This window comes from Pongo pygmaeus, chromosome 5 (assembly GCF_028885625.2).
Source record: "Pongo pygmaeus isolate AG05252 chromosome 5, NHGRI_mPonPyg2-v2.0_pri, whole genome shotgun sequence".
Classification (NCBI taxonomy): domain Eukaryota; kingdom Metazoa; phylum Chordata; class Mammalia; order Primates; family Hominidae; genus Pongo; species Pongo pygmaeus.
The window spans coordinates 123,751,945-123,779,377 of NC_072378.2; the positions used below are offsets into that span (position 1 = coordinate 123,751,945).

Here is a 27,433-nt window from a genome sequence, read left to right on the forward strand (position 1 = left end):
ACACAACTGGTGTTTCCAGCACTCCCTGATGCACTTGGCACCTAAACTCTGACTGCATAGCGCTCAAACCCAAATGATTAACCCCAACCTTAATGCTACCCTCATGCTTTCCTTCCAAGGAAAGAACAACTAAGAGGTGGAGTCTCTAGATTTGCCCATCTGCATCTGTCTGATCCACTCCACAGGAAGGCAAGAAAACAGGGGTCCCAGGAATCTTCTGCCCTTCTGCCCATGACTCTGCTTGCACCAGATGACACTTATTGGTGTTCACTCAAGCACAGTGTATGTAAACTTTTTGGTGTAAAGCATGTGTATTAGTCCGTTTTCGCACTGCTGATAAAGACACACCCAAGACTGGGTAATTTATAAAGAAAAAGAGGTATAATGGATTCACAGTTCCACTTTGCTGAAGAAGCCTCACAATCATGATGGAAGGTGAAAGGTATGTCTTACATGGCGGCCAGCAAAAGAAAATGAGAGCCAAGCGAAAAGGGAAACCCTTTATAAAACTATCAGATCTCAGGAGACTTATTCACTACCACGAGAACAGTATGGGAGAAACTGCCCCCATTGATTCAATTATCTCCCACTGGGTCCTTCCCACAACATGTGGGAATTATGGGAGCTATAATTCAAGATGATATTTGGGTGGGGACACTACCAAACCATATCAGCATATAGGGCAGAACATATGGTTTAATAAATCTTAGATAATTATCAGTTTAATTTTCATGACCATTTAACTCAAACATACAATGCTCCATAAATGCAGGCTGCTGTAAATATTAGCATGAGATCACTTAGTCACTATGCCCTCATAGCGAACCTTGGTAAGGTCCACGAAATCCAAAGACTGTTTTCATTGGAACTCATGAAACAACTAATGTTTGCCCCTGACCTCCCAGAAAATATTCAGATCCAAATGTTTGGAACTAAATTGAGGTAAAAGTTTTTTTTAATGTCATGAATGCTACCCAATCCAGGAACAATTAAACTTGGTATATGTTGCTGTATGTACCTTCTGTATGGTAGTACTCAATATGAGGTTGGCTAAGCAAAACAGAGATTTCTCTTTTAAAACAATTATTGAGCACTGATTATGTACAATATTCTAAGTGTAATATATAATTGGTATCTAGGTGGTTCTAATTTTGGTATGTGAGGAAAGTTATTTCAAAATACATAGAGATAATTTTCTAGACCTAAAGAAATAATTTTAAGTGACTAGTTTTTCTCCCTTTCTGCAAATATGTATATGAATACTTTTGCTTCTGTTGGTGAAATTTTTATCAAGTTAAGAAAAATTTTAGCAAATTATGTGTCATTTAATATGCCCTGAGTTACATGTCAATTTTTGCTTAAATTACTGTGAAATTACTTAGTCTTTGTCTTGAAGGTAAACAAATTTCCTTAGAACTTTCCCAATGCCAAATGAAACTTCAGATGTGTTTCCTCATTCCCATCCCACCGCCTAAGATGGGAAGAAAGAAAAAACAGATAGGAAAAACAAGACAAAAATGTTTTTAAAATCTGAACTGGTGGGTCAGTATATGCATAAAACAATGCTCTCTCCACTAAGTCAATAGGTTTCTTAGACTCAGACATGTAGCTGAGAGAATACAAAGGCTTATGAAACAGTTTGGGCTCAAGGTCTGGCATTATTTGTTAATAGTCAACTATTTCTTAAGGGTATAGGGTAGAAATGCTAATTTAACTTATTTCTAAGCAGAATCCATTGGAAACAAAAAGCTTTCACAATGAATTTAATAGTCTTCTGAGACTTTGGGTCCTGGAGTTTTCAGCATCAACAATACTAGGCACAGGTGTTTATGAATAAACAAAAATATGTGCTTATACATTCACAGTGAAATTTGGTGTCTTCATTGACCTGATGTTTACTGAAGACATTATACTTTAAAGCTTTTTAAGTCCAAACAGTTTCTCATAAGTTGGGCCACTTGTCCTGGGTATGTTTGGTTGACTTCAATGATGTTAGACCTGCCATTTTTAATTTTGTCATCACAGTGGAAGAGGTTTCAACCTCTTAGAGCCAAATGCCTTTTTTTCTCCCATGAATTTATTGCTTTCTTATTTTCTGTTTTATTTCAAATTGAAAGTAAAGACAAAATTAGAGACATAAGTAAAACATCCAAGGAAGTCAAGAATTCAAAAAATGTTTAGTGCAACACCTTTATTCCTCTGTATTTAACCCCTAAGATGAGTTTATATCCTGCCAGTGGATGTTTCAAAATGTATAGTACTGGAATTACACATTTTCTTATTTTTTTCTTGAAAAACGCAGGAAGGATGGCTATATTTGTATATATTGCTTCAGTTCCAGAAGCAACACTTGATATTTTGGCATCTGATAAGCCACTTTTGTTGTAACCAAAATAGTAATAATTTATAGTCCTAAAACTGTGTTTCAAAAATACATTTTCCACACAGAAGCACTTTAAGAGAGGCTCATTTTTTAAGATCTTCTTTTTATATTCACTTATACTAAATAATTTTTTATACTAAAATTATTTATACTTTAAATTTATTTATACTAAAATAATAATTGGGGAAGAACTGGCTAACTGATAGCAATTTGAGAGGAACAAAGGTAAAAATAATAATGAAATGCAGAGGTGGAGGCCAATGAAAATTGAATCCAGCTACTGTGCTATAATCTTTGCATTTGATAATTTTGTTTACAGTATAAAAGAGTATTTCAAGGATCCTCACATGGACAGAAATGTGGAATAAAAGCTATGCTGTAAAATTTTCTTGAAACTAAATATGTAGAATAAAATAAATTTTTTGTTTAACACTTTATGATTTAGCAAGATATACAAATATTGAATAATTAGATTTCAGACTGAGTAATCAGATTGTGAAATAAATTATGAGATGCTTCTATAGAGCACCTTTCAGATGCTTTTGTAAAGAGAAGAGTATGAGGAAACCGCATTTTCATATATTTAAATGCCTTACTTTACAAATGAGTGAATACTTTGCTATTGCCATACTTAGGAATAAATGTTCTATTTTAAAAATAGAACATTTAAATAGTTACATACAATCACTTGAACAATAAATCAAAATTATATAAGTGATTTAACTTCAAAACTAAGTGTCTGAATAGATTTTCATTCAATGAGATTTTTAACATAGAGACCATATACATAGGTTGAAATTCTCTGGAGTCTCTTATCTTTATCTCAATGAACACTCCTCAAAGCATGATGACATTAAAAGTTGGGTTAATAAAATTCCCATGGTGCTTCTAATATTAACCTCACTTGGAGGATTGATTTTACAAAAATTCTAATTGCAATATAATTTTTTCCTGTTCTTTTTTCCTGTTCAGTCTCTTTCTCTATTTCCTCCTCTTTCTCTTCCTTCTTCTCCTCCTCCTTCTTCTTCTTCTTCCTCTTCCTCCTATTCCTCTTCCTCTTCTTCTTCTTCCTCTTCCTCTTCTTCTTCTTTTCTCTCTTGCTCTCTCTAAATCTCACTCGCTCTCTCTCGTTATGACTTCTGGATAAAATCAATATTAGACTAAAATGACCAGTCTGTCCCTCTCCTCTAGTGAGTTCTATGGTCTAAATGTCTATGCCCCCACAAAATCCATATGTTGACATCCAAATCCCAAAGTGATAGTGTCAGGCCTCTGAGACCAAGCTAAGCCATCATATCCCCTGTGACCTGCACATACACATCCATATGGCCAGTTCCCACCTTAACTGATGACATTCCACCACAAAAGAAGTGAAAATGGGTAGTCCCTGCCTTAACTGATGACATTACCTTGTGAAATTCCTTCTCCTGGCTCATCCTGGTTCAAAAGCTCCCCCACTGAACACCTTGTGACCCCCCACCCCTGCCCGCCAGAGAATAATCCCCCTTTGACTGTAATTTTCCTTTACCTACTCAAATCTTATAAAATCGCCCCACCCCATCTCCCTTCCCTGACTCTCTTTTCAGACTCAGCCTGCCTCACCGAGGCTTTGCTCACACAAAGCCTGTTTGGTGGTCTCTTCATATGGACGTGAGTGAAATGTGAAATTTGGCGCCGTGACTCAGATCAGGGGACCTCCCTTGGGAGATCAATCCTCTGTCCTCCTACTCTTTGGTCCATGACAAAGATCCACCTACAACCTCTGGTCCTCAGACTAACAAGCCCAAGGAACACCTCCCCAATTTTAAATCAGGTAAGCAGCCTCCTTCTACTCTCTTCTCCAACCTCTCTAACTATCCTTCAACCTCTTTCTCCTTTCAATCTTGGCACCACACTTCAATCTCTCCCTTCTCTTAATTTCAGTTCCTTTCCTTTTCTGGTAGAGACAGAGGAGATGCATTTTATCCATGAGCCCAAAACTCCGGAGCCAGTCACGGACTCGGGAAGACAGTCTTCCCTTGATGTTTAATCACGTGGGGACACCTGCCTGATTATTCACCCACGTTTCAGAGGTGTGTGACCACGTGGGAACGCCTGCCTTGGTCCTTCGCCCTTAGCAGCAAGCACTGCTTTTCTGGGGGGCAAGCACCCTCCAACCCCTTCCTTCCATGTCTCTACCCCTTCTCCACTTTCCTGGGGGGCAAGTACCCCCCACCCCTTCTCTCCGTGTCTCTACCCTCTCTTTTCTCTGAACTTACCTCCTTCACTATGAACAACCTTCCATCCTCCATTCCTCCCTCTTCTCCCTTAGCCTGTGTTCTCAAAGACTTAAAACCTCTTCAACTCACACCTGACCTAAAACCTAAATGCCTTATTCTCTTCTGTACTGCCACTTGACCCCAATACAAACTGGACAGTAGTTCCAAATAGCCAGAAAACAGCACTTTCAACTTTTCCATCCTACAAGACCTAAATAATTCTTGTCATACAAGGGGCAAACGGTCAGAGGTGCCTGACATCCAGGCATTCTTTTACACATCGGTCCCTCCCTAGTCTCTGTTCCCAATGCAACTCGTCCCAAATCTTCCTTCTTTCCCTCCCGCCTGTCCCCTCAGTCCCAACCCCAAGCGTCGCTGAGTCTTTCCTCTTTCCAATCTTCCTTTTCTACAGACCCAATGACCTCTACCCTCCTCCCCAGGCTGCTCATCGCCAGGCCAAGCTAGGTCTCAATTCTTCCTCAGCCTCCACTCCCCCACCCTATAATCCTTTTATCACCTCCCCTCCTCACACCCGGTCCGGCTTACAGTTGCATTCTGTGTCTAGCCCTCCCCTACCTGCCCAGCAATTTCCTCTTAAAAAGGTGGCTGGAGCTAAAGGCATGGTCAAGGTTAATGCTCCTTTTTCTTTATCCCAAATCAGTTAGCATTTACACTCTTTTTCATCAAATATGAAAAACCCAGCCCAGCCCAGTTCATGGCTTGTTTGGCAGCAACCCTGAGATGCTTTACAGCCCTATACCCTAAAATGTCAAAAGGCCATCTTATTCTCGATATACATTTTATTACCCAATCCTCTCCCGACATTAAATAAGACTCCAAAAATTAAATTCCAGCCCTTAAACCCCACAACAGGGCTTAATTAACCTCGCCTTCAAGGTGTACAATGATAGAGTAGAGGCAGCCAAGAAGCAATGTATTTCTGAGTTGCAATTCCTTGCCTCCACTGTGAGACAAACCCCAGCCACATCTCCAGCACACAAGAACTCCAAACGCCTGAACTGCAATTGCCAGGGGTTCCTCCAGAAACTCCTCCCTCAGGAGCTTGCCACAAGTGCCGGAAATCCGGCCACTGGGCCAACGAATGCCTGTAGCCCAGGATTCCTCCTAAGCAGTGTCCCATCTGTGCAGGACCCCATTGGAAATCGGACTCACCTGGCAGCCACTCCCAGAGCCCCTGGAACTCTGGCCCAGGGCTCTCTGATTCCTTCCCAGATCTTCTTGGCTTAGCAGCTGAAGACTGACACTGCCTGATCACCTCAAAAGGCTCCTGGACCATCACAGATGCTTTGGGTAACTCTCACAGTGGAGGGTATGTCCGTCCCCTTCTTAATCAAAATGAAGGCTACCCACTCCACATTACCTTCTTTTCAAGGGCCTGTTTCCCTTGCCTCCATAACTGTTGTGGGTATTGACGGCCAGGCTTCTAAACCTCTTAAAACTCCCCAACTCTGGTGCCAACTTCGACAACATTCTTTTATGCACTCTTTTTTAATTATCCCCACCTGCCTAGTTCCTTTATTAGGCCGAGACATTTTAACCAAATTATCTGCTTCCCTGACTTTTCCAGGACTACGGACACATCTCATTGCTGCCCTTCTTCCCAACCCAAAGCCTCCTTTGTGTCTTCCCCCTTGTATCTCCCCACCTTAAACCACAAGTATAGGACACCTCTACTCCCTCCTTGGTGACTGATCTTGCACCCCTTACCATCCCATTAAAACCTAATCACCTTTACCCCAATCAATGCCAATATCCCATTCCACAGCATGCTTCAAAAGGATAAAAGCCTGTTATCACTCGCCTGCTACAGCATGGCCTTTGAAAGCCTGTAAACTCCCCTTACAATTTCCCCATTTTACCTGTCCTAAAACTGGACAAGTCTTACAGGTTAGTTCAGGATCTATGCCTTATCAACCAAATTGTTTTGCCTATCCACCCCGTGGTGCCAAACCCATATACTCTTCTATCCTCAGTACCTCCCTCCACAACTCATTCTTCTGTTCTGGATCTCAAACATGCTTTCTTCACTATTCCTTTGCACCCTTCATCCCAGCCTCTCTTCGCTTTCACTTGGACTGACCCTGACACTCATCAGGCTCAGCAAATTACCTGGGCTGTGTACTGCCACAAGGCTTCACAGACAGCCCCCATTACTTCAGTCAAGTCAGAATTCTTACACAAGAGCCAGGACTGCGCCCTGTAGCCTTTCTGTCCAAACAACTTGACCTTACTGTTTTAGCTTAGCCCTCATATCTGCATGCGGTGGCTGCTGCTGCTTAAATAGTTTTAGAGGCCCTCAAAATCACAAACTATGCTCAACTCACTCTCTACAGTTCTCATAACTTCCAAAATCTATTTTCTTCCTCACACCTGACGCATATACTTTCTGCCCCCCTCCACTACCTCTCAGCAAGCCAAACTCATTGCCTTAACTCGGGCCCTCACTCTTGCAAAGGGACTACACATCAATATTTATACTGACTCTAATTATGCCTTCCATATCCTGCACCACCAAGCTGTTTTATAGGCAAAAGAAATTTCCTCACTATGCAAGGGTCCTCCATCATTAATCCTCTTTAATAAAAACAATTCTCAAAGCTGCTTTACTTCCAAAGGAAGTTGGAGTCATTCACTGCAAAGGCCATCAAAAGGCATCAGATCCCATTGCTCAGGACAACGCTTATGCTGATAAGGTAGCTAAAAAAGCAGCCTTCAAAAGGCATCAGATCCCATCGCTCAGGACAATGCTTATGCTGATAAGGTAACTAAAAAAGCAGCTAGCATTCCAACTTCTATCCCTCACGGCAGCTTTTCTCCTTCTCATGTGGCCACTCCCACCCACTCCCTGCCTGAAACTTCCATGTATCAATCTCTTCCCACACAAGGCAAATGGTTCTTGGAGCAAAGAAAATATCCCCTTCCAGCCTCACAGGCCCATTCTATTCTGTCGTCATTTCATAACCTCTTCCATGTAGGTTACAAGCCGCTAGTCCGCCTTTTAGAACCTCTCATTTCCTTTCCATCGTGGAAATCTATCCTTAAGGAAATCACTTCTCAGTGTTCCATCTGCTATTCTACTACTCCTCAGGGATTGTTCAGGCCCCCTTCCTTCCCTACACATCAAGCTCAGGGATTTGCCCCTGCCTAGGACTGGCAAATTGACTTTACTCACATGCCCTGAGTCAGAAAACTAAAATACCTCTTGGTCTGGGTAGACACTTTCACTGGATGGGTAAAGGCCTTTCCCACAGGGTCTGAGAAGCCCACTGTGGTCATTTCTTCCCTTCTGTGAGACATAATTCCTCGGTTTGGCCTTCCCACATCTATACAGTCCGAGAGTGGACAGGTCTTTATTAGTCAAATCACCCAAGCAGTTTTTCAGGCTCTTGGTATTCAGTGAAACCTTTATATACCTTACAATCCTCAGTCTTCAGGAAAGGTAGAATGGACTAATGGTCTTTTAAAAACACACCTCACCAAGCTCAGTCACCAACTTAAAAAGGACTGGACAATACTTTTACCACTTGCCGTTCTCAGCATTCGGGCCTGTCCTTGGAATGCTACAGGGTACAGCCCATTTGAGCTCCTGTATGGACACTCCTTTTTATTAGGTCCCAGTCTCATTCCAGACACCAGCCCAACTTGAACTGCACCCCAAAAACTTGGATAGAGCCTAAAAACTCACCAACCAAGCAAGTAATTATGCACAACCCCTTTGAGCACTCTCTAATTGGATGTCCTGGGTCCTCCCAATTTTTAGTCCTTTAATACCTGTTTTTCTCCTTCTGTTATTCCATTTAGTTTTTCAATTCGTACAAAACCGTATCCAGGCCATCACCAATAATTCTATATGACAAATGTTTCTTCTAACAACCCCACAATATCACCCCTTACCACAAAATCTTCCTTCAGCTTAATCTCTCCCACTCTAGGTTCCCATGCCACCCCTAATCCCTCTCGAAGCAGCCCTGCGAAACATTGCTCATTGTCTCTCCATACCACCCCCAAAAAAATTTTCGTTCCCCCAACACTTTACCACTGTTGTTTTATTTTTCTTATTAATATAAGAAGACAGGAATGTCAGACCTGAACCCAAGCTAAGCCATCATACATCATACATGCAGGTATGTACACATCCAGATAGCCAGTTCCTGCCTTAACTGATGACATTCCACCACAAAAGAAGTGAAAATGGTGGTCCCTGCCTTAACTGATGACATTACCTTGTGGAATTCCTTCTCCTGGCTCATCCTGGCTCAAAAGCTCCCCTACTGAACACCTTGTGACCCCTGCCCCTGCCCGCCAGAGAATAACCCCCCTTTGACTGTAATTTTCCTTTACCTACCCGAATCTTATAAAATGGCCGCACCCCTATCTCCCTTCGCTGACTCTTTTCAGACTCAGCCCACCTGTACCCAGGTGAAATAAACAGACTTGTTGCTCACACAAAGCATGTTTGGTGGTCTCTTCACACGGACATGAGTGAAATGTGAAAGATAGTATTTGGAGTTGTGGCCTTTGGAGGCAATTAGATCCTGAGGGCAGAGCCCTCACAAACAGAATTAGTGCCCATATAAAAGAGGCCTAAGAGAGCTTACCCCTTCCATGATGTGAGAACACAGCAAGAAGCCTATGAGCTAGAAAGTAGGTTCTCACGGATACCAAAACTGCTGGCAACTTGATCTGGAATTTCCCAGCCAACAGAATTGTGAGAAATAATGTCTGTTTATGAGCTATCCAGTTTATGGTATTTTGTTATATCAGCCAAAAGAGACTAAGAGAGTGAGACACATGCAAAAAGTAAAATAAAATAAAGGGTAGGATGCAAAACTCCTGAAGTACATTGGATTCTAAAAGATAAAATCCATTTGATTTGCAATTTTGAAAAAATAAAATACTTGCATCTGCAAGTATTGTTGGATATTTAGATGCTTTTAAACCAAAGGAAAAACTAGGATCCTGATTTAAAAGCACTCTTGGTGAGCTAATTGTTTTATTGACTGCAGAAGGAAATGACTGTCACTTTGCTAATCTACATTTGAATAGTCATATTGTAGCTCCAATCCTTGCTTTTCAATATCTGAGGCATGGGCATTTTCCCTCTGCTTTAAAAACTTTCTCAATTGAAATTTTTCCACACTCATCTTTACTATTAACTTACTTCAGTAGTTTAGAAATGTGCACTTGTGTGGGACCTAATGAAATTAAACACAAACATCCCTAGTTACAATTATGCGGTTATTTCAGTATGTAATAGTTTATGGCAATGTAAAATTAAGTTTACTGATACTCAACTGTTACTTCTTGAGGCAAAAGGAACATTACTGAATGCAAATAGATGTATATTTCACCTCTCTTACTCAATATGACCCCAATCAACCAATTTTTTACCAGCAAAATTGTGTGACAGATGTTTAAACCTGGAATATTTCCAGCTAACTGGAGCTAGACCTATGTCAAACAACGGGCACTTTATATTTCAAAGCAAAATAAAAAACTACTTCTGGCTTCTTTTACCCCTGTCAAGTATCCAGATGAAAATTAGGCATCATATTATACTTTTATTAATAAATATGTATAAAAGATGTGACTATTGAATTTGCTTTTCTCTTCTTAAAAAAAGCCCATGTTAAATATAAACAAGATTTGAATCTATGCATATAATAAGAAATGGGAACACATGGTTTTTTGTAGGTTTATAGATTTCCATAGATTTGTTTCCAAGCTACGATTCAACAGAAATAATTTTCTGGTAGCATAAAAGTCAAAATATTATACTACTCCAGTTGGATGATTGACTTGGATCACTATATTATAAATTGAACAGATTAGTGGAGAAGAGATAATACAGCAATTAACATATTCTGACTAATTATTTAATACATATTTGTTTGATGAAGTTGAGGTTTAGTTTTGGAAGCTTTACTTTTTTGTTTACTTGTTTTTGTTTTTAAGATAGGGTCTCACTCTGTCACCCAAGCTGGAGTGCAGTAGCACAATCTCAACTCAGTACAACATCCGCCTGCTGGGCTCAAGTGATTCTCCCACCTCAGGCTCTTGCCTTTATTAAAACAACAATAAAAACAATATACGGTTTTACCACAATTTCAAAAGAGAATTTTAAGATTAAAAATGTAGGAACAATATAATCTAAGAATTAAGAACACTTCTTAAAAATGAATACTTTTTTCTTTATCTTTTTCCTCATTTCATGAAGAATCGATACACTTTTTATTAGAGTCTGAGAAATATTGAATTATAGAACTCTTTGCTTCCTTCAGGTACTCATAGACAGACTGAAGTTGGGTAGTAAAATGCATCTTTTTAGGTGTAATGACCAAGAGGACCAAATAGGCCTGGGGTAGTGAGCAGAAAATATGAAATTTGAGATAAGACTTGAATCAGAGTAAGAAACACACAAAATGTGCTCCTTGAAAACTCAGTACACATGATAGAGTCCTAAATGTTGCATTTAGTGTTTCAGTCTTCCATGTTTCCTAAAAAGTGATAACATATTCGTGTGTGTGTGTGTGTGTGTGTATGTGTGTAAAATTAAATGTTAAATTTGTACTTTCTGACTGACTTCGGGCCTTCTCTAAATGATTTTACTGTGCTAAACTCATAGCCTGACAAACCGTGCACCTGCTTAACTGGGCTAAGTGCCAAGAAAAGAAAAAAAGTCAGGAAAATTAATTTCCAAGAGCAGTAGATAAATGGCACACCTCATTAGAAAATCTATTTAAAAGGCACATCAGGAGATGTCTGCAAGACTTTTCATAAGAAATTGATGCTTCCTACCATTATGTCTTTGCTGGCTCTCTTCTCAGATTACGGATCTTACTTCCTGGTAATAAGATTCAAATTCAAGTTACATTTAATGAGTCCCTCCTATGTGCCAGGCATGTATGTTTTACATAGATTATTGTATTTAATTCTTACAAAATTGGTTTGAAATAAGTATATTTTGCAGAGTGCCTGCAAAAATTACCAAGTGTGCTTTGAGACACGCTGGTACAACCATGTAATGATGTTTTCCTCTTATAGATGAGGATGCTAATGAATGATGATCCTTGTTCTTAGGAAGGAAAAGAGTTACCACACTCTATTGCTGTACATTCTGACCTAGAGGAAAATCATCAGCATCCACTAATGCCTTAGTTTGTAGTCATTTCTTTATAAATCCTATTTGTTTGCACTTCTGATTGTTTAGAGAGAAAGTTGTCACTTCATAAATAAAGCAAAAGAAATTTGTAAGAAATTTCAACCAAAGCCTACAAATTCTGGCCCCAAAAGATCAGAATACATAATCAAGGCATCCCTTCATTTTCTGAGAGGGAGGTCTTTCTGGCTGAGTCTGCAGAAGCTTGAAGGGAAGATCTCCAGCAGCCTTTGTAAGCCCCTAGCCTCAATTACTAAGACAGCAATGTTTCTCTGTCCTCCCATCCCCCACTTAGGGTTTCCAAAATCATTCTTCTTTGAGGAGAGAACTAAAGTCAATGTAGATAACAGAGTGATCATACACCTTGATTTGTGTCTGATGTCCTGAAGTAAATCTTAATTGCTCTCCATTTCACTCTCACAAGTATCCTGTTTCAGCTGTTAGATGATATTGTTGTCTTATATGAAGACTTTGTACACTGCCAAAGCACTAAGCTGGAACTATCTTCCCAGAATTCCCTTATATGTATGTTTTCAGGTAACAGTTGGAAACAAGATAATTTTGCAAGTTTTGGAAGGCACAAATGTGGCAATAATGAAGCCATTATTTATTGTCTGAAGGTTGGTGTAGGGCAGGTGCTTTTGCAGCTCACGCTCATGATCCCAGAGAGTCTAGCTGCCCTTGTTGTGTGGCAACAGCCGCCACATCTCCAGTGCACACTGGGCTGACTCCTGCAGCATCTCCAAATCCTGGCCAGGTGTGCGTGCAGTTCCATGGGGGAAAGGCGTCAATTTATCCTGCAGCTCATCCGCATAATTGTAATTTGTGGTGGTGAGAGACAAACAAGTCTTCCACTTTGTTCTTGTCAGTTTCAGTTTGTCCCAGGTCCCTCCCATTCTATCCATCTTCCCTTCCCAATTTCCACCGTGACTACTTTCCACTCAACACCAGATGCATTGCAACAGCCTTACATAGATTAATCAGCTACCATGAATTCATAAACGATATAATAAACCCTTATTCTATGTAATTCAGAGTAGCTTTCAGCTATTGTGTCAAACATTGACAGATATGCATAGTATTGTTTGAATATTATTTGGATGTTACATTAAGTAAGAAATGTGGTGTAGGTAAAATATCTTTTCCTGTCTGTTTATTTGGTGCCTTAAAATTTGTCTCACTTGATAAAAAGAATCAGTCAAAAATTTTGCAGAATAGAAAGCAAGATGTTATCCCCATTTCACAGATAAGAAAAGATAAGTTCCTGGTCATGTTAGCTTGTAGGTTCATAGAGCTGAACAATGAACCCAAATCATCTAAATGAAGCACAAATAAAAGCCAATTCTGCATGTCCCCCACTAGTGGCAAATATATGCATAAATCAGACAGAATTCTGAAAATAGGGAATTGTAAAGGTTGCCCAGAAGACAATTATTCTTCTCAATGCAGTACCGTATGTGCTTATAAAAACAGATTTTCATTTCTCTATGAACAATCTTTTCATGGCTTCACAGCATTTATCTACTTTTCTAAACTTCCAGAGAGTAACTGACAGCTGCCCTGACTTTCTGGCCTTCCAAATCATTTCCAGCTTATTTCTTTTACCACTAGCCTTGTTTTGTAAATACTAACAATTACATATTTCAAAGATTATCACATAGTACAAAAGATTCATCATGATAATACTAATCCCTAGCAAAAGTTTGAATTGTGTCTATCAAAATTAACATTAAATATGTGAGTATAATTTACATTTAGAAACTGTTATTGAAGCCATAATTTATATAGTTCTTTCATTTTTATAATACACATATTTCAAGAATTGCATATAAATCAAATACTTGTAAAGTTAACAATGTACAAGTGTACTACAGAAATTATCATTGAAAGGAATTTGTTCTTATTTTATAAAATGCAGAGCTACCTATAATTAGATTTTTAGATTAGATTACTTAAAATAAGGCATACTTATAGTTCACAGTAGAGCTTCCATTGGAGTGCTGTAATTAATTTCTATGGGCAATGCCTATATTACTGGCATTTCATCTGATAGGGAAATACTTCAGTCAATGCAAGCTCAAGGGAAATGAAATTTTATAGAGTAAGGTAACCAAGTGTCTTTTACTTAAAACTCTAGGTCATAATTTACATTATAGGCATTACAACTGTGTATATTTTAAGAGCCTCTATTACACAATAAACTATGTATTGCCTATTTAGATTAGACATTTATGACTCTGGATAAATAGCCCTTTTGCTTTTGTTGATATCATGGAACTTTTCTCTACTTGTTAGATGATGCTCACTTTAGTCCAGCTACCAATGGTATGCTGGCAGAGTCAACTCAATCACACCTTGTATTAGGTTGTTCTGGCATTGCTATAAAGAAATACCTGAGACTGGGTAATTTATAAAGAAAAGAAGTTCATTTGGCTCACACTTCTGCAGTCTGTACAGAAGCATGGTGCTGGCATCTACTCAGCTTCTGGTAAGGCTTCAGGGGGCTTATAATCATGGTGGAAGTTGAAGGGAAGGGGTAGCAGGCAGGTCACATGGATGGATGGCTAGAGGAGGAGAAAAAGAGAGAGTGGGGGACGGGGGAGGTGCCACACACTTAAAAAATCATATCTCACAAGATCCCATTTACTATTGTGAGGAAAGCACCAAGGGAATTGGCCAAACCATTCTTCAAAAATCCATCTCTATTAAACAATAATCTTCCAAGAGGCCCCATGTCCAACACTGGGGATTACAATTTGACATGAGGTTATATGGGACACATATCCAAACTATATTATTTGATCTCTGGCACCTCAAATCTCATTTTCTTCTCTCACTGCAAAATACAATCATCCCTGACCAATAGTCTCCCAAAGCCTTAACTCATTCTAGCATTAACTCCAAAGTCCAAAGTCCATAGTCTCATCTGGAAATAAATTCCTTCCACCTATGAGCCTGTAAAATCAAAAGAAGTTATTTACTTCCAAGACAGGATGAGGGTATAGGCATTGGGTAAACATTACTGTTCCAAAAGGGAGAAATCAGCCAAAGGAAAGGAGCTAAGGCCCCATGTAAGTTGAAAACCCCACAGGGCAGTCATTAAATCTTAAGGTTCCAAAATAATCTTTCACTCTGTGTCCCATAACCTGGGAACACTGATACGAGGGGTGGGGTCCCAAGGAATTGGGCAGCTCTACCATTGTGGTTTTGCAGGGTTCAGCCCTGGAGGCTGCTCTCACACACTGTTGAGTGCCTGCAGCTTTTCTAGGTGCAGGGTGGAAGCTGCCAGTGGATCTATCATTTTGAGGTCTGGAGGACAGTGGCCTCCTTCCCACAGCTCCACTAGGCAATGCCCCAGTGAGGAATCTGTGTGGATGGGTCCTCCAAACACACATTTCCCCTCTGCACTGCCCTAGTAGAGGTTCTCTGTTTGGGCTCTGCCACTGCAACAAGCTTCTGCCTGGGCACCCAGAATTTCCCATACATTCTCTGAAATCTAGGTAGAGGCTGCCAAGCCTCTTTAACTCTTGCACTCTGCATGGCTGCAGGCTTAACATCACATGAAAGCCACCAAGGCTTATGGCTTGTGCCCTCTGGAGTGGGAGCCTGATCTGCACCTGTGGCCTTTTAAGCCACAGCTGGACCCAGAGCAGCCAAAATGTAGGCAGCATTCTTCTGAGGCTGGCCAGGGCAGTGGGGCCCTGAGCCTGACCCAGGAAACCCTTCTTACCTCCTAGACATCTGGGCCTATGATGGGAAGACTGCTGCAAAGGTCTCTGAAATGCCTTCAAGACCTTTTTCCCTTTTTCTTGGCTATCAGCATGTAGCTTCTTTTTAGTTATGCAAATTTCTCTAGCAAGTGGTTTCTCCACAGACTGCTTGAATTCCTCTCTCGAAAAAGCTATTTCTTTCTTTGCCACATGGCTAGGCTGCAAATTTTCCAAATTTTTATACTCTGCATCCCCTTTAAATATAAGTTCCACTTTAAGTCATTTTTTTGTCCCCACATCTTTGAATAGGTTGGTAGAGGCAGCCAGGCTACATCTTGAATGTTTTGCTGCTCAGATATTTCTTCCAGCAGATACACTAGGTCATTACTCTCAGGTCCATACTTCTACAGATCCCTAGGCCATGAAAAGAATGCAGCCAAGATCTTTGCTAAGGCATAACATGCATCACCTTTGATCCAGTCTCCAATACATTCCTTATTTCCATCTGAGACCTCATCAGCTTGGACTTCACTGTTCATATCACTATCAGCATTTTGGTCTCAACCATTTAACCAGTCACTAAGAAGTTTCAATCTTTCATTCCTCTTCCTATCTTCTTCTTAGCAATCCAAACTCTTTGAACTTCTGCCCATTACCCAGTTCCAAAGTTGCTTCCACATTTTCTGGTATCTTTATTGCAATACCCGAATACTGGTGCCAATTTTCTGTATTAAGCTGTTCCTTCATTGCTATAAAGAAATACTTAAGACTGGGTAATTTATAAATAAAATAGGTTTAATTGGCTGACAGTTATGCAGGCTATACAGGAAGCATGATGCTGGTGTCTTCTTGGATTCTGGGAGGGCTTCAGGAAGCTTGCAATAATGGTAGAAGGAGGAGAGAGGAGCAGGCATGTCACATGGCCAGAGAAGAAGCAAGAGGGAGAGAGTGGAGGGGAGAGGTGCCACACACTTAAACAACCAGATCTCATGAGAACTCACTATTGTGAGGACAGCACCAAGGGGACAGTGCCAAACCATTCACTAAAAAATGCATCCCTGTGATCCAGTCACCTCCTGCTAGGCCCATGTCCAACAATGGGGATTATAATTCATCATGAGATTAGAGGGAACAGATATCCAAACTATGTCACACCTTTATGCCAATAAACCCAAATAACAGAGTTCTATATTTTCATAATTTTACATTGTATTTCTTCTTGACATCTGTGGCATAGCCATTTCCTGACACAAAGAATACACATTTGATAAGTAATTGCTGAATGAGTAAAATTCCATAATAAGAAATAGGAGAACCCTGAATATGTAGAATGCAATTAATAGTATTTATAGTGTCTGGGTCCTACTGATTCTACTCCTGTTGGAGAAAGAAAAAAGAGGAGGGGAGAGTACATATGAGAGAACACATTAAAAGATTAATGAAATATTTTGCTTATGGTAAAAAAGTGATAAGAATAAATTCACTCATCTAGTCATTTAACATTTACTGAGCACTTGGCTGATTCCTTTCCTTAAGGAGCTCACAGTCAATAGAGGGTGTCATATGTCAAAATAGATAAATACAGTTTAAAATATATAAAATATCATTGAACAAAAAATGACCATTACATGTAATTTTGTGGAAAACTCTCTTTATTTTCAGGAACTTGAAATAGGATGGCCGGTGGGAGAAGCAAAGAGTTTGTCTGGCAAGGACGCTTAGGACCAGATGACAGCAGGGCTTAAAAATACTTTAAAATATTTTCCATTTGTCCAAAAGTTTTTTGATTGGTTTGGTTTTATATTGCCAAGTGTAAAACCTACAAATTATTCCTTATTAATGCTTGATAAAGTACCAGTTCCAAACGAAATCTTCACCCAAGCTTTTTAACTATTATCTTTATGAACTGCAACATTCAGCCTTTGTTCAGCTCTTGCAAATAAGGATATCAATTTCGTTGGAAATCAATAAGTACCACAGACAAATAAAGAGAATAGGAGGAAAAAGAGAAGAATGAAACAGATTTCAGTGATCCTCAAGCACATTTGTGGGGTGTTTCTTCCTCACACTAAGATGAAACAGAAACCAAGCAAGAACTGGAGGGGACACTGTTTCTTTCCATTTGAATTAATTTTAATTTTAAAGCCAAATTTCATGGAACTTACCTGAAAAGTTTTTGTAATCCACTAAATCAAACATAACGACGGCAACAGCTGACCACGTGATTATCAGGGCAATGACCAGAAGCCAGGCTGCAGGGGAGCTGAACGTCGTCACTATGTCTTCTGTGACTGTCCTCTTCAGCACTTTTCCAGGGGATTTGGGCACAGATCCATTTTTGCTGTCTATCACAGTTGTGGTTGCAGATGCATTTCCTAATCAAACATTCAGAAAGGAAAATATAATTTATAAATTCATGGTAAATATTGATGATAAGAAGCACTGACTATATGAGTGTTGAACCTGTTTATACCACTTTCTAGAGCAGCACAACTCCTTAGTGGCAGGACAAAGCCTCCCTGCCCACTAGCACATTATATTTTCCTCAGCATTTACTATTCTCCCTAAAACTTGTGTGCTCATATAATCAGTGATTCTCATCTCCCAAGTCCTCTGAGGGAGAATCAACACAAGTGATAAAATGGTTCAAATGGATAAAACTTCTTCTGAATATTTTAACTTCATTGTATAATTGACCCACCTAGTGAGGTCATCTAATGAGGTCATTCATGTTTTGTTTGTTTGTTTGTAGGGGCACAGAAGATCTAAGATAATAATGTTAGAAAGTCTTACTATATCCAGTACGTCTTTTATTCCTGATTTTAAGAGTCCACATTTCATGAGAGAAAATTCAAAAAATATAAAAATAAAATAAATAGATAAGTAGATAGATAGTTTTAATCTCACCACCAAGAAATAACCACTGTTAATATTTTGCACATATATTTCTGTACATACATATAAATATATAAATATGATTTATCTGGTTTTGACAAGTCATTAGCACATTGTCTTTTACTTTTTTTTACTAGGCAATATATCAGAAGTGTGTTTTATTGCCATTCTGTATTTCTCAAAATACCATTTAAGTGGCTTCATGACATGTAATTTTATGGCTGTGCATAATTTAATCAAAAAGCTTTCTACCTTGGGATAGGGCAGGAATTTTCTCAGCACATATTATTATTTATTTCTTTAGGAGAAAGTCCTAAATATAGAATTCGTGGGACAAATAACATAATCACTCTTATAGCTTTGAGAATACATGCACGTACTTGAAAGTTAGTATCTTTTAAAAATTGTGTATGCCAGTAGTTGTGTTACCTTATCCTTGACAATACTATCAGTGATGTTTAAAATTTTTGCAATGATATAAGAGAAGATTTGAATTTTATTTGCAATATTTGATTACTAGAAATGAGCTGTTTGTATGTTTATTTTTCCTTGGTATTTCTTTTCTTGTGGGTTTTTCCTCCATTTTTCTTTAAACCTCCTTTTGGTGGTTTATAAAATTGCATACATACACACATATGTAAGATAATAACACTTTAACCTTTATGTTGCTTTTTTTTGGTGACTCTTTACCTTTTCTTTTAATGCTATTTTAATATACAGAATGTACATCTAACAATGTTGTAACTCATTCTTCTTCTATAAAATTGATGCTACAGTATGGCTAGAAATCCTCCTGGATGAAGAGAAGACATGTCTGATTATCTGGGCTACACTTGACTCATAGAAAGTTAAATCTAGAAATAACTGAGAGATCATCTGAAACAACTATTTCATGTTACATTTAAGAACAATTGCAGACCTACCAGAAAATTAAAGTCATGTTCATAGCACTTTAAATCCCAAATTATACAGATGTGAAGTAAGTAATTGAATACTTAAGGGAAAATAAAATTGTACCAATCCAAATATTTTTGCCAAAAGCAAAGTTAAAAAACATATTTTTGTGTATTAAAATATAGACCACATTGTCTATAATAATGTAAGAATTACATGCCAAGAAAGAAAACTTTGATTCAATATAAAATACATGATTACATTGTTTCAATTTTACTATTTATCTCAAAATTGCAACATCTCTATGTGATGGATACATAAGAAAATCGAAATTTTCAAATTTCTTTAACATTTTTCACAAAGTAATAAATTTTACCCAACTGGAAAGAGTAGCTGTAGTTTCTTTTAGAATGTGTCCAATAATAATTGAAAGATTTTAGCCTTTGTGCTTTTTGAAGACAGGGTGGAATTAAAGTGCTTCTTTCCATCAGTCTCTTGCTCTACCATCACAACTCTTCCTTTCGGGCATGTCTAGCTTTTCCATGGAAAGAGTCAAGCAAAAAGTTATGTTTTGGGCTTCATAGATAAGAGATTGGAATTAACTCCTGGCTTCTCTCTGCATTACCCAAATGGCTAGAAGGTCACTATTACACTACATCTCTGAGTGAGAAGCATCTATATCTGATGAATGAGATTGGTAAGACTCAATCTGCAGGTGTGTGATGGTGGAGAAATAAATCATGCAAATTGTTTGACACATTTCCTGGTACATGGTAGTCATTTAATAAATGACAATACAACAACTACTGAACTATATCATAATCATTATTATCATCACCACTATTTTCATTTATTACATCATCACCTTCATTGCTACCAGCACAACTATGACTCTGACTACATCTACAAATATCACTCTAAGAAAAGGCTAGAAAAGCAGGATTAACCTCGGAAACAAAGGTGGAAGCACCAACTCTTCAATAAATGCAGGCATTTGTTTCCATTTAATAAGCACATACATTAGGCTAAGATATTTTCAGGGAATCAAAAAAGGATTCTCTGACTTCCTTGGTATCCTTTCCAATCAATTAATTGACTGCTTGTAATACAGGCAAAGAGAAACATACAGTATAATTTATCCATACGAGTAGAAGCTGTTTTGTCCCATTAGCAAAATTAGGAAAGATGATCTTTGGCAAATAGAGTTATTTCATCACGGTACAAACATTATCACTATAACTGAATTCTTTAAATTAGAAAAATAATATTTGAACCCTTCAAATAGATATGTACGCAGGATGCTTGTAGTATAAGTTCAGTTTATAAGATAATGTTTAAGTATTGGAGAAAGAATTAACACTGCCAGCAAAATTAAGTACTTTAGTTAATAAAGTCTTACTCTTCTGGTTTCTTTAGTCATAAAATAATACTATCCTTCTCTTTACAAAAATGAGATAAATAACATGAAATTCTATGACTAATCAGGAAAGAAAATCAAACACATTCAAGAGTACATACTAATAGGTAGTAGTAACCAAACAAAATTAGTTTTTTAGTTATTTTTTAGATAACAGTGATAAATTTAGCCCCATATTTTCAAAAAATTCAAAAGTTGATAAGGAACATTGGAGCAAAATAATTTAATTAAGATGTTTAAATGGCTTTAGGTAGAAATTAACAGTAGTGACAACAAATCTCTTTTCTGAAAAAAACTGTGGAATACATATCCAAAGTTCATGAACTCAATTTAGTGAAAATGATAGCAAGATGAAAAAAATACTTCTAAAACCCAGATTTCACAAACTGCACTTGAGGTGGTACTCAAGAAGGAAAATTTTAAAAGGTCTCATATAATATCTTCTCATTGATTATTGTGCCAAATTCACATCACTTCTAATGGTAGTTCTGAAAATGGATGAATGATAGGAGTGCTTTGAAATGCAATTTAAGACCCAAGTGGGGCTACAAGTGAATCAAACCTTTGGAGTAATGATTTGCAGCAAAGTAAACCAATTATGAGTGTTTAGGACTGGCCCACCTGAAAGTTGATATGTTGTAATCTGCAGTTTTTTAACCACTGGAAGCCCTTCTACTACCACTAAGCAGAGAACACAAGAATTTGCTTTTGCACTTCAGATTCACTGTATTGAGTTGTATATTAGAAACTACTTCTGTAAACAGTATTACACATACATGCTTTGTATACTGAAACTCAAGGAGTAATTTTACTGAGATTTGATACAAATTAGTTGAATCCTGGTCACATTTTTAAAAGGCTAAACATTTAAAACAGAACATGAATTTATATATACATATATATGTATTCACATTTTCCTTTCTTTGATCAAAAAATTGAGAAAGTATAAATATTCAGAAATGCAAGCTCTGAGTTAAAAATGAATTTTACGTTTTTTAAACAACTGACATAATATGAATTCTAAATTTTTATTCACTTAATGATCCTTCCAATCCAATTATGGTACAATTTTTAAATAGATGAAAATGATAAATTAATACTGTTATGTTTTTCATTGTCCTTTTTTTAATCTTCACACCCTCAAAATTTCCACTTAAGAATTAATCATGACTCAAAGATAATGAAAATATGTTCTGAGTATACAACCGCAAAGCTATAAGCAATTTGAAAGTAATCTGAAGGTCATCCTTCTTAAAGAAAATTCTGTGTTGCCCTTGTTATGAAACACATTGAGTTGTACCTTTCAATTTCCATTCAAATTTACTGCAGAAGCCACATAGAGCCAAGAGGAATAAAATTGAGAGGGAATAAATTGCCTTCTCTGACAGCTGGTCAAGATAAATGCAAAGAACAGAGTGTGTAATCTGAGATTATTTAATGTTTGAGAAGCACTTTAAAGATGACAAGAGCTAGTTATTGATATGGCAGAAAAAATGAGAGGTAAATATTACTGAGCAATTTGACATGGGCTATGCCTCTTGAAAGTTGGTATCTCAGAATTGGAGCAGAGTGGCTAGGATATGTAAAGCACTTTCCAGGCCTGCTTTTTAATTCTATTCATTTTGATTTCATACAAAATTTTGATTGTCAGACAGAATCAGCCTCAAAAGAAGTAGGGATCTCACTTAATGGCCATGTGACTCTTTCCCATAGAGTAAAAGGAGGGGTTGCTTATATAATGGATCCAAAGACTGGCTCTAGAGTCAGGTTATACGCAGAAGAATAAGCCATAAGCCTCCTGATAGAAGTCACTCAACCTCATGATGCCTTATCGATCAGATGAAGAGACTTTCGTGTGCACTTCCATATTATTATTCTTTATTTTTCCTATGGGACACTGACAGTACAATCTCTTTCAGGATGCTCAAGGAAGACACCTACATTCTAGAATGGTATAAATGAAACATTGCATTCTCATTACATAAAAGCATTCGTTATGATTTTGCATTTCACCCTGTGATGTGGTTTGTGTAGTACTCTTACACTGTATCTCGCTTTCAAGATGTGTAGAGCAAATGAGAGAAAGGAAGTCTATACTACTGATGGCATTATATGTGTTATTCCCAAATTACATTAAGAACAGAATTCCCAATCACATGAAAGAGTGACCCTTGCTATATTGTTTGTGTTCCAAAACACATGCATGTAAATAAGAACTTCATAGAAATTCGAGTGGAAAGACATTTGGGCAGATAAAGCTCAAACATAATAAACTCATTATTTAACTTAAAATGTTTTTTACCAATTCTAGTGTTTACCAAATGTAAACTAGTCTCTGGACACTTTTAATGAATGCCCTAAATTGCCATCTTTTCTCCCAGGTTTTTGGGATATGATTATCATAATGCAATTTCAGAGGATGTTTTTGCCACTTAATCTGTCTGCTGAGGTTGACATATGTATGGTTTTTCTTTTTTAATTTATTTTTATTTTTATTTATCTATTTATTTTAACATTATCCGGCGCTCCTTCCTACCCACCCACTCCATTCACTGTTCCATTAAGTGGAACAGGTGAGGAGTCTCTCCCAGGCTGCTTTTATAAGGCCACTAATTCCATTCACGGGGTCCACCTTCCTGCCCTAATCACTCCCCAGTGGCCCCAACTCCTAATGCCATTACCTTAGGAGTGAGGATTTCAATGTGTATTTTGGAGAGACATAAACATTCAGACCATAGCAGTGAAGGTCTACTGCCAGGAAAGGGAGGTCTGGGAAACAAGGGCTGGTTCCATTTCTAGTCCCACCACTAGAAAAAGAAATTCACTTAATGGAACAGTGGATGGAGTGGGTGGCAATTCAGGGCTTTCATTAGAAGTGTCAGGAGACATGTGACATCAGTTTACATATAACTCACCTGCACATGTACTGCCAAACTTAAAATAAAAGTTAAAAAAAAAAAAAGAAAATTCAAACTTCATAAGGTAGGGGGAAAGTGAATTTACAGGAGTTAAAATAAGAAGGAACATTAGCACTGTTGAGAAGTAGGCTAGCAAATCACAGCAAGTGTCCTCATTTGCTCAGGCTGCTTTGACAAAATACTATAAACTAGGTAGCTATCAACAAGAAATGTTTATTTCTTACAGTTCTGGTGGCTTGGAAATTGCAAGGTCAAGGCAGATTTCATTTCACGGGGGTTTGTTGTACAGATTATTTCATCACCCCAGTACTAAGCTTCGTTACCCAACAATTATTTTTTTTCTGCTCCTTTCCCTCCTGCCACCCTCCACCCTCAAGTAGGCCCCAGTTTCTGTTGTTCCCTTCTTTGCATTCATGAGTTGTCATCATTTAGTTCCCACTTATAAGTGAGAACATGCGATATTTCATTTTCTTTTCCTGCATTAGTTTCCTAAAGATAATAGCCTGCAACTCCATCCATGTTCCCACAAAAGACACGATGATCTTGTTCTTTTTATGGCTGCATAGTATTCCATGGTGTATATGTACCACATTTTCTTTATTTAATCTGTCATTGGTGGGCATTTAGGTTGATTTCATGTCTTTGCTATTGTGATAATGCTGCAAAACATTTGCATGCATGTGTCTTTAAAGTAGAATAATTTCTATTTCTCTAAGCATAGACCTAGTAATGGGATTGCTGGGTTGAATGAGTTCTGTTTTTAGTTCTTTGAGGAATCACCATACTGCTTTCCACAATAGTTGAACTAATTTATACTTCCACCAACAGTGTATAAGTGTTCCCTTTTCTTTGCAGCCTCACATCTGTTATTTTTTGACTTTTTAATGATAGCCATTCTGACTGGTGTGAGATAGTATCTCATTGTAGTTTTCATTTGCATTTCTCTAAAGATCCGTGATATTGAGCTTTTTCATGTCTTTGTTGGCTGCATGTATATCTCCTTTTGAAAAGTGTCTTTTCATGTCCTTTGCCCACTTCTTAATGGAGTTGTTTGTTGTCCTCTTGTAAATTTAAGTTATTTATAGATGTTGGATATTAGACCTTTGTCAGATACATAGTTTGCAAAAATTTTCTTCCGTTCTCTATGTTGTCTGTTCATTCTGTTGATAGTTTCCTTTGCTGTGCAGAAGCTCTTAAGTTTAATTAGATCTCATTTGTCAATTTTTACCTTTGTTGCTATTGCTTTTGGTATCTTTGTCATGAAATCTTTGCCGATTCCTATGTCCAGGATGGTATTGCCTAGGTTGTCTTCCAGAGTTTTGATAGTTTTGGGTTTTACATTTAAGACTTTAATCCATCTTGAGTTGATTTTTGTATAAGGTGTAAGGAAGTTGTCCAGTTTCAATCTTCTGCATATGGCTAGCCAGTTATCCCAGCATCATTTGTTGAATAGGGAGTCATGTGACATGAGTTTACTTCCCCATTGCTTGTTTTTGTCAGCTTTGTCGAAGATTAGAGGGTCGTAGGTATGGGGCCTTATTTCTGGGCCCTATATTCTGTTCCATTGGTCTATGTGACTGTTTTTGTACGAGTACCATGCTATTTTGCTCACTGTAGCCCTGTAGTATGGTTTGAAGTTGAGTAATGTAATGCCTCCATCTTTTTCCTTTTTGCTTAGGATTGTCTTGGCTATTTGGGCCCTTATTTTGGTTTTATACATATTTTAAAATATTTTTCTAGTTCTATGAAGAATGTCATTGGTAGTTTGATAGACATAGCATTGAATCTATAAATTGCCTTGGGCAGTATGGCCATTTTAATGATATTGCTTATTTTTATCCATGAGCATGGGATGTTTTTCCATTTGTTTTGCCTTCTCTGTTTCCTTTGAGCAGTGTTCTGTAATTATCGTTGTAGAGATCTTTTACCTCCCTGGTTACGTGTACTCCTAGATGGTTTTTTTGTGTGTGTGGCAATTGTGAATGGAATTGCCTTCCTGATTTGGCTGTCAGCTTGGCTGTTGTTGGTGTATAGGAATGCTACTGATTTTTGTACATTACTTTGTATTCTGACATTTTGCTGAAGTTGTTTATCAGCTGAAGGAGCTTTCAGACCAAGACTATTGGTATTTTTAGATATAGAATCACGTCATCTGCAAATAGGAATAGTTTGACTTTCTATCTTCCTATTTGGATGCCCCTTATTTCTTTCTCTTGCCTGGACAGGACTACCAATACTATGTTGAAGAAGAGTGGTGAGAGAGGACATCCTTTTCTTGTGCTGGTTTTCAAGGGAAATGCTTCCAGATTTGCCCCATCAGTATGACATTGGCTGTGGGTTTATCATAGATGGCTCTTATTATTTTGAGGTATGTTCCTTCAATACCTAGTTTATTGAGAGTTTTTAACATAAAGGAATGTTGAATTTTATCAGAACTTTTTTCTTCATCTATTGAGATAATCATGTGGTTTTTGTCTTTGGTTCCATTTATTTGATGAATCAAATTTATTGATTTGCATATGTTGAACCAACCTGGCATCACAGGGATGAAGACTACTTGACAGTGATTGATTAGCTTTTTGATGTGCTGATAGATTTGGTTTGCAATATTTTGTTGAGGATTTTTGCATCAATGTTTATCAATAACATTGGCATGACATTTTCTTTTTTTGCTGTTGTGTCTCTGCCAAGTTTTGGTATGAGGATGATGCTGGCCTCATATAATGAGTTGGAGAGGAGTGCCTCTGATGTGGTTAGGCTCAATGTCCCTACCCAAATCTCATCTTAAATTGTAATCCCTATAATCCCCACATGTCAAGAGAGAGACCAGGTGGAATTAATTGAATCATGGGGGCAGTTTCCCCCAGGCTGTTCTTGTGATGAGTGAGTTCTCACAAGACCTGATGGTTTTATAAGGGGCTCTGCCCCCTCCCTCACTCAGCACTTCTTCCTGCTACCCTGAAAAGAAGGTGCCTTACTTTCCCTTCACCTTCCACCATGATTGTAACTTTCCTGAGGCCTCCCCAGCCATGCTGAACTGTGAGTCAATTAAACCTCTTTCCTTTATAAATTACACAGTCTCAGGCAGTTCTTTATAGTGATATGAAAAGAAACTAATACACCATTTTAGAAGGAATGGTACCAGCTCTTCTTTGTATATCAATTAATAATAGAATTCAGCTGTGAATCTATCTGGTCCCGGGCTTTTTTTGGTCAGTAGGGTACTTGTTACTGACCATTTCAGTCCATTTCAGAGCTCGTTATTGGTCTTTGACTTTACATTTTCAATTTAGCAGGTCCCCACCATTCAGAACACTGGTTTTTCTACAAATAGTAATTGAATTTAAAGGTGAAAAGCAATGATGAGAGCATAACTGTGTAAAATCAGTAAAATTTAAAAGCTAGTAAAATTTAAAAGCTAAAATTTAAAATTTAGAACCCCCAAAAAACACTTTAAGCCTTGAGAAAGATGGGACTGTGATCTGAGTTACCTAGAGTTACAACTTCTCTTCTCAGATTATAGATTAACTCACCTGCATATTTTTCTTGTTTTCTGCAATGGCTAGAGAGAATTAAATGACATCAGTGGAAAACCTCTTGCCTTCTAATGACATTGTTATAGATTAACTTCCTCTTTGTTGCCCTGGTTTGCTTAGAACAGATGACAGAAAACCATGATTATTATATCTTTTATAAAATATACATTAAATGTACCCTGTCAAAAAGAGACCCTGCCTATCACCAATCAAATAGCTGTAACTATGCAACAAACTTGTAT

General features: G+C 37.9%; 1 protein-coding gene across 4 annotated transcripts in view; it reads right to left on the reverse strand.

Moving 5' to 3' along the window:
• TRDN (triadin) overlaps positions 1-27,433 on the reverse strand; it is a 421,845-nt gene that overhangs the window by 337,157 nt on the left and 57,255 nt on the right. For all 4 annotated transcript variants that reach the window (XM_054492187.2, XM_054492188.2, XM_054492189.2 and 1 more), the window contains exon 2: positions 17,697-17,906. In XM_054492187.2, coding sequence (XP_054348162.2) covers positions 17,697-17,906 — 210 coding nt within the window. The remainder of the gene's footprint in view (positions 1-17,696; positions 17,907-27,433) is intronic.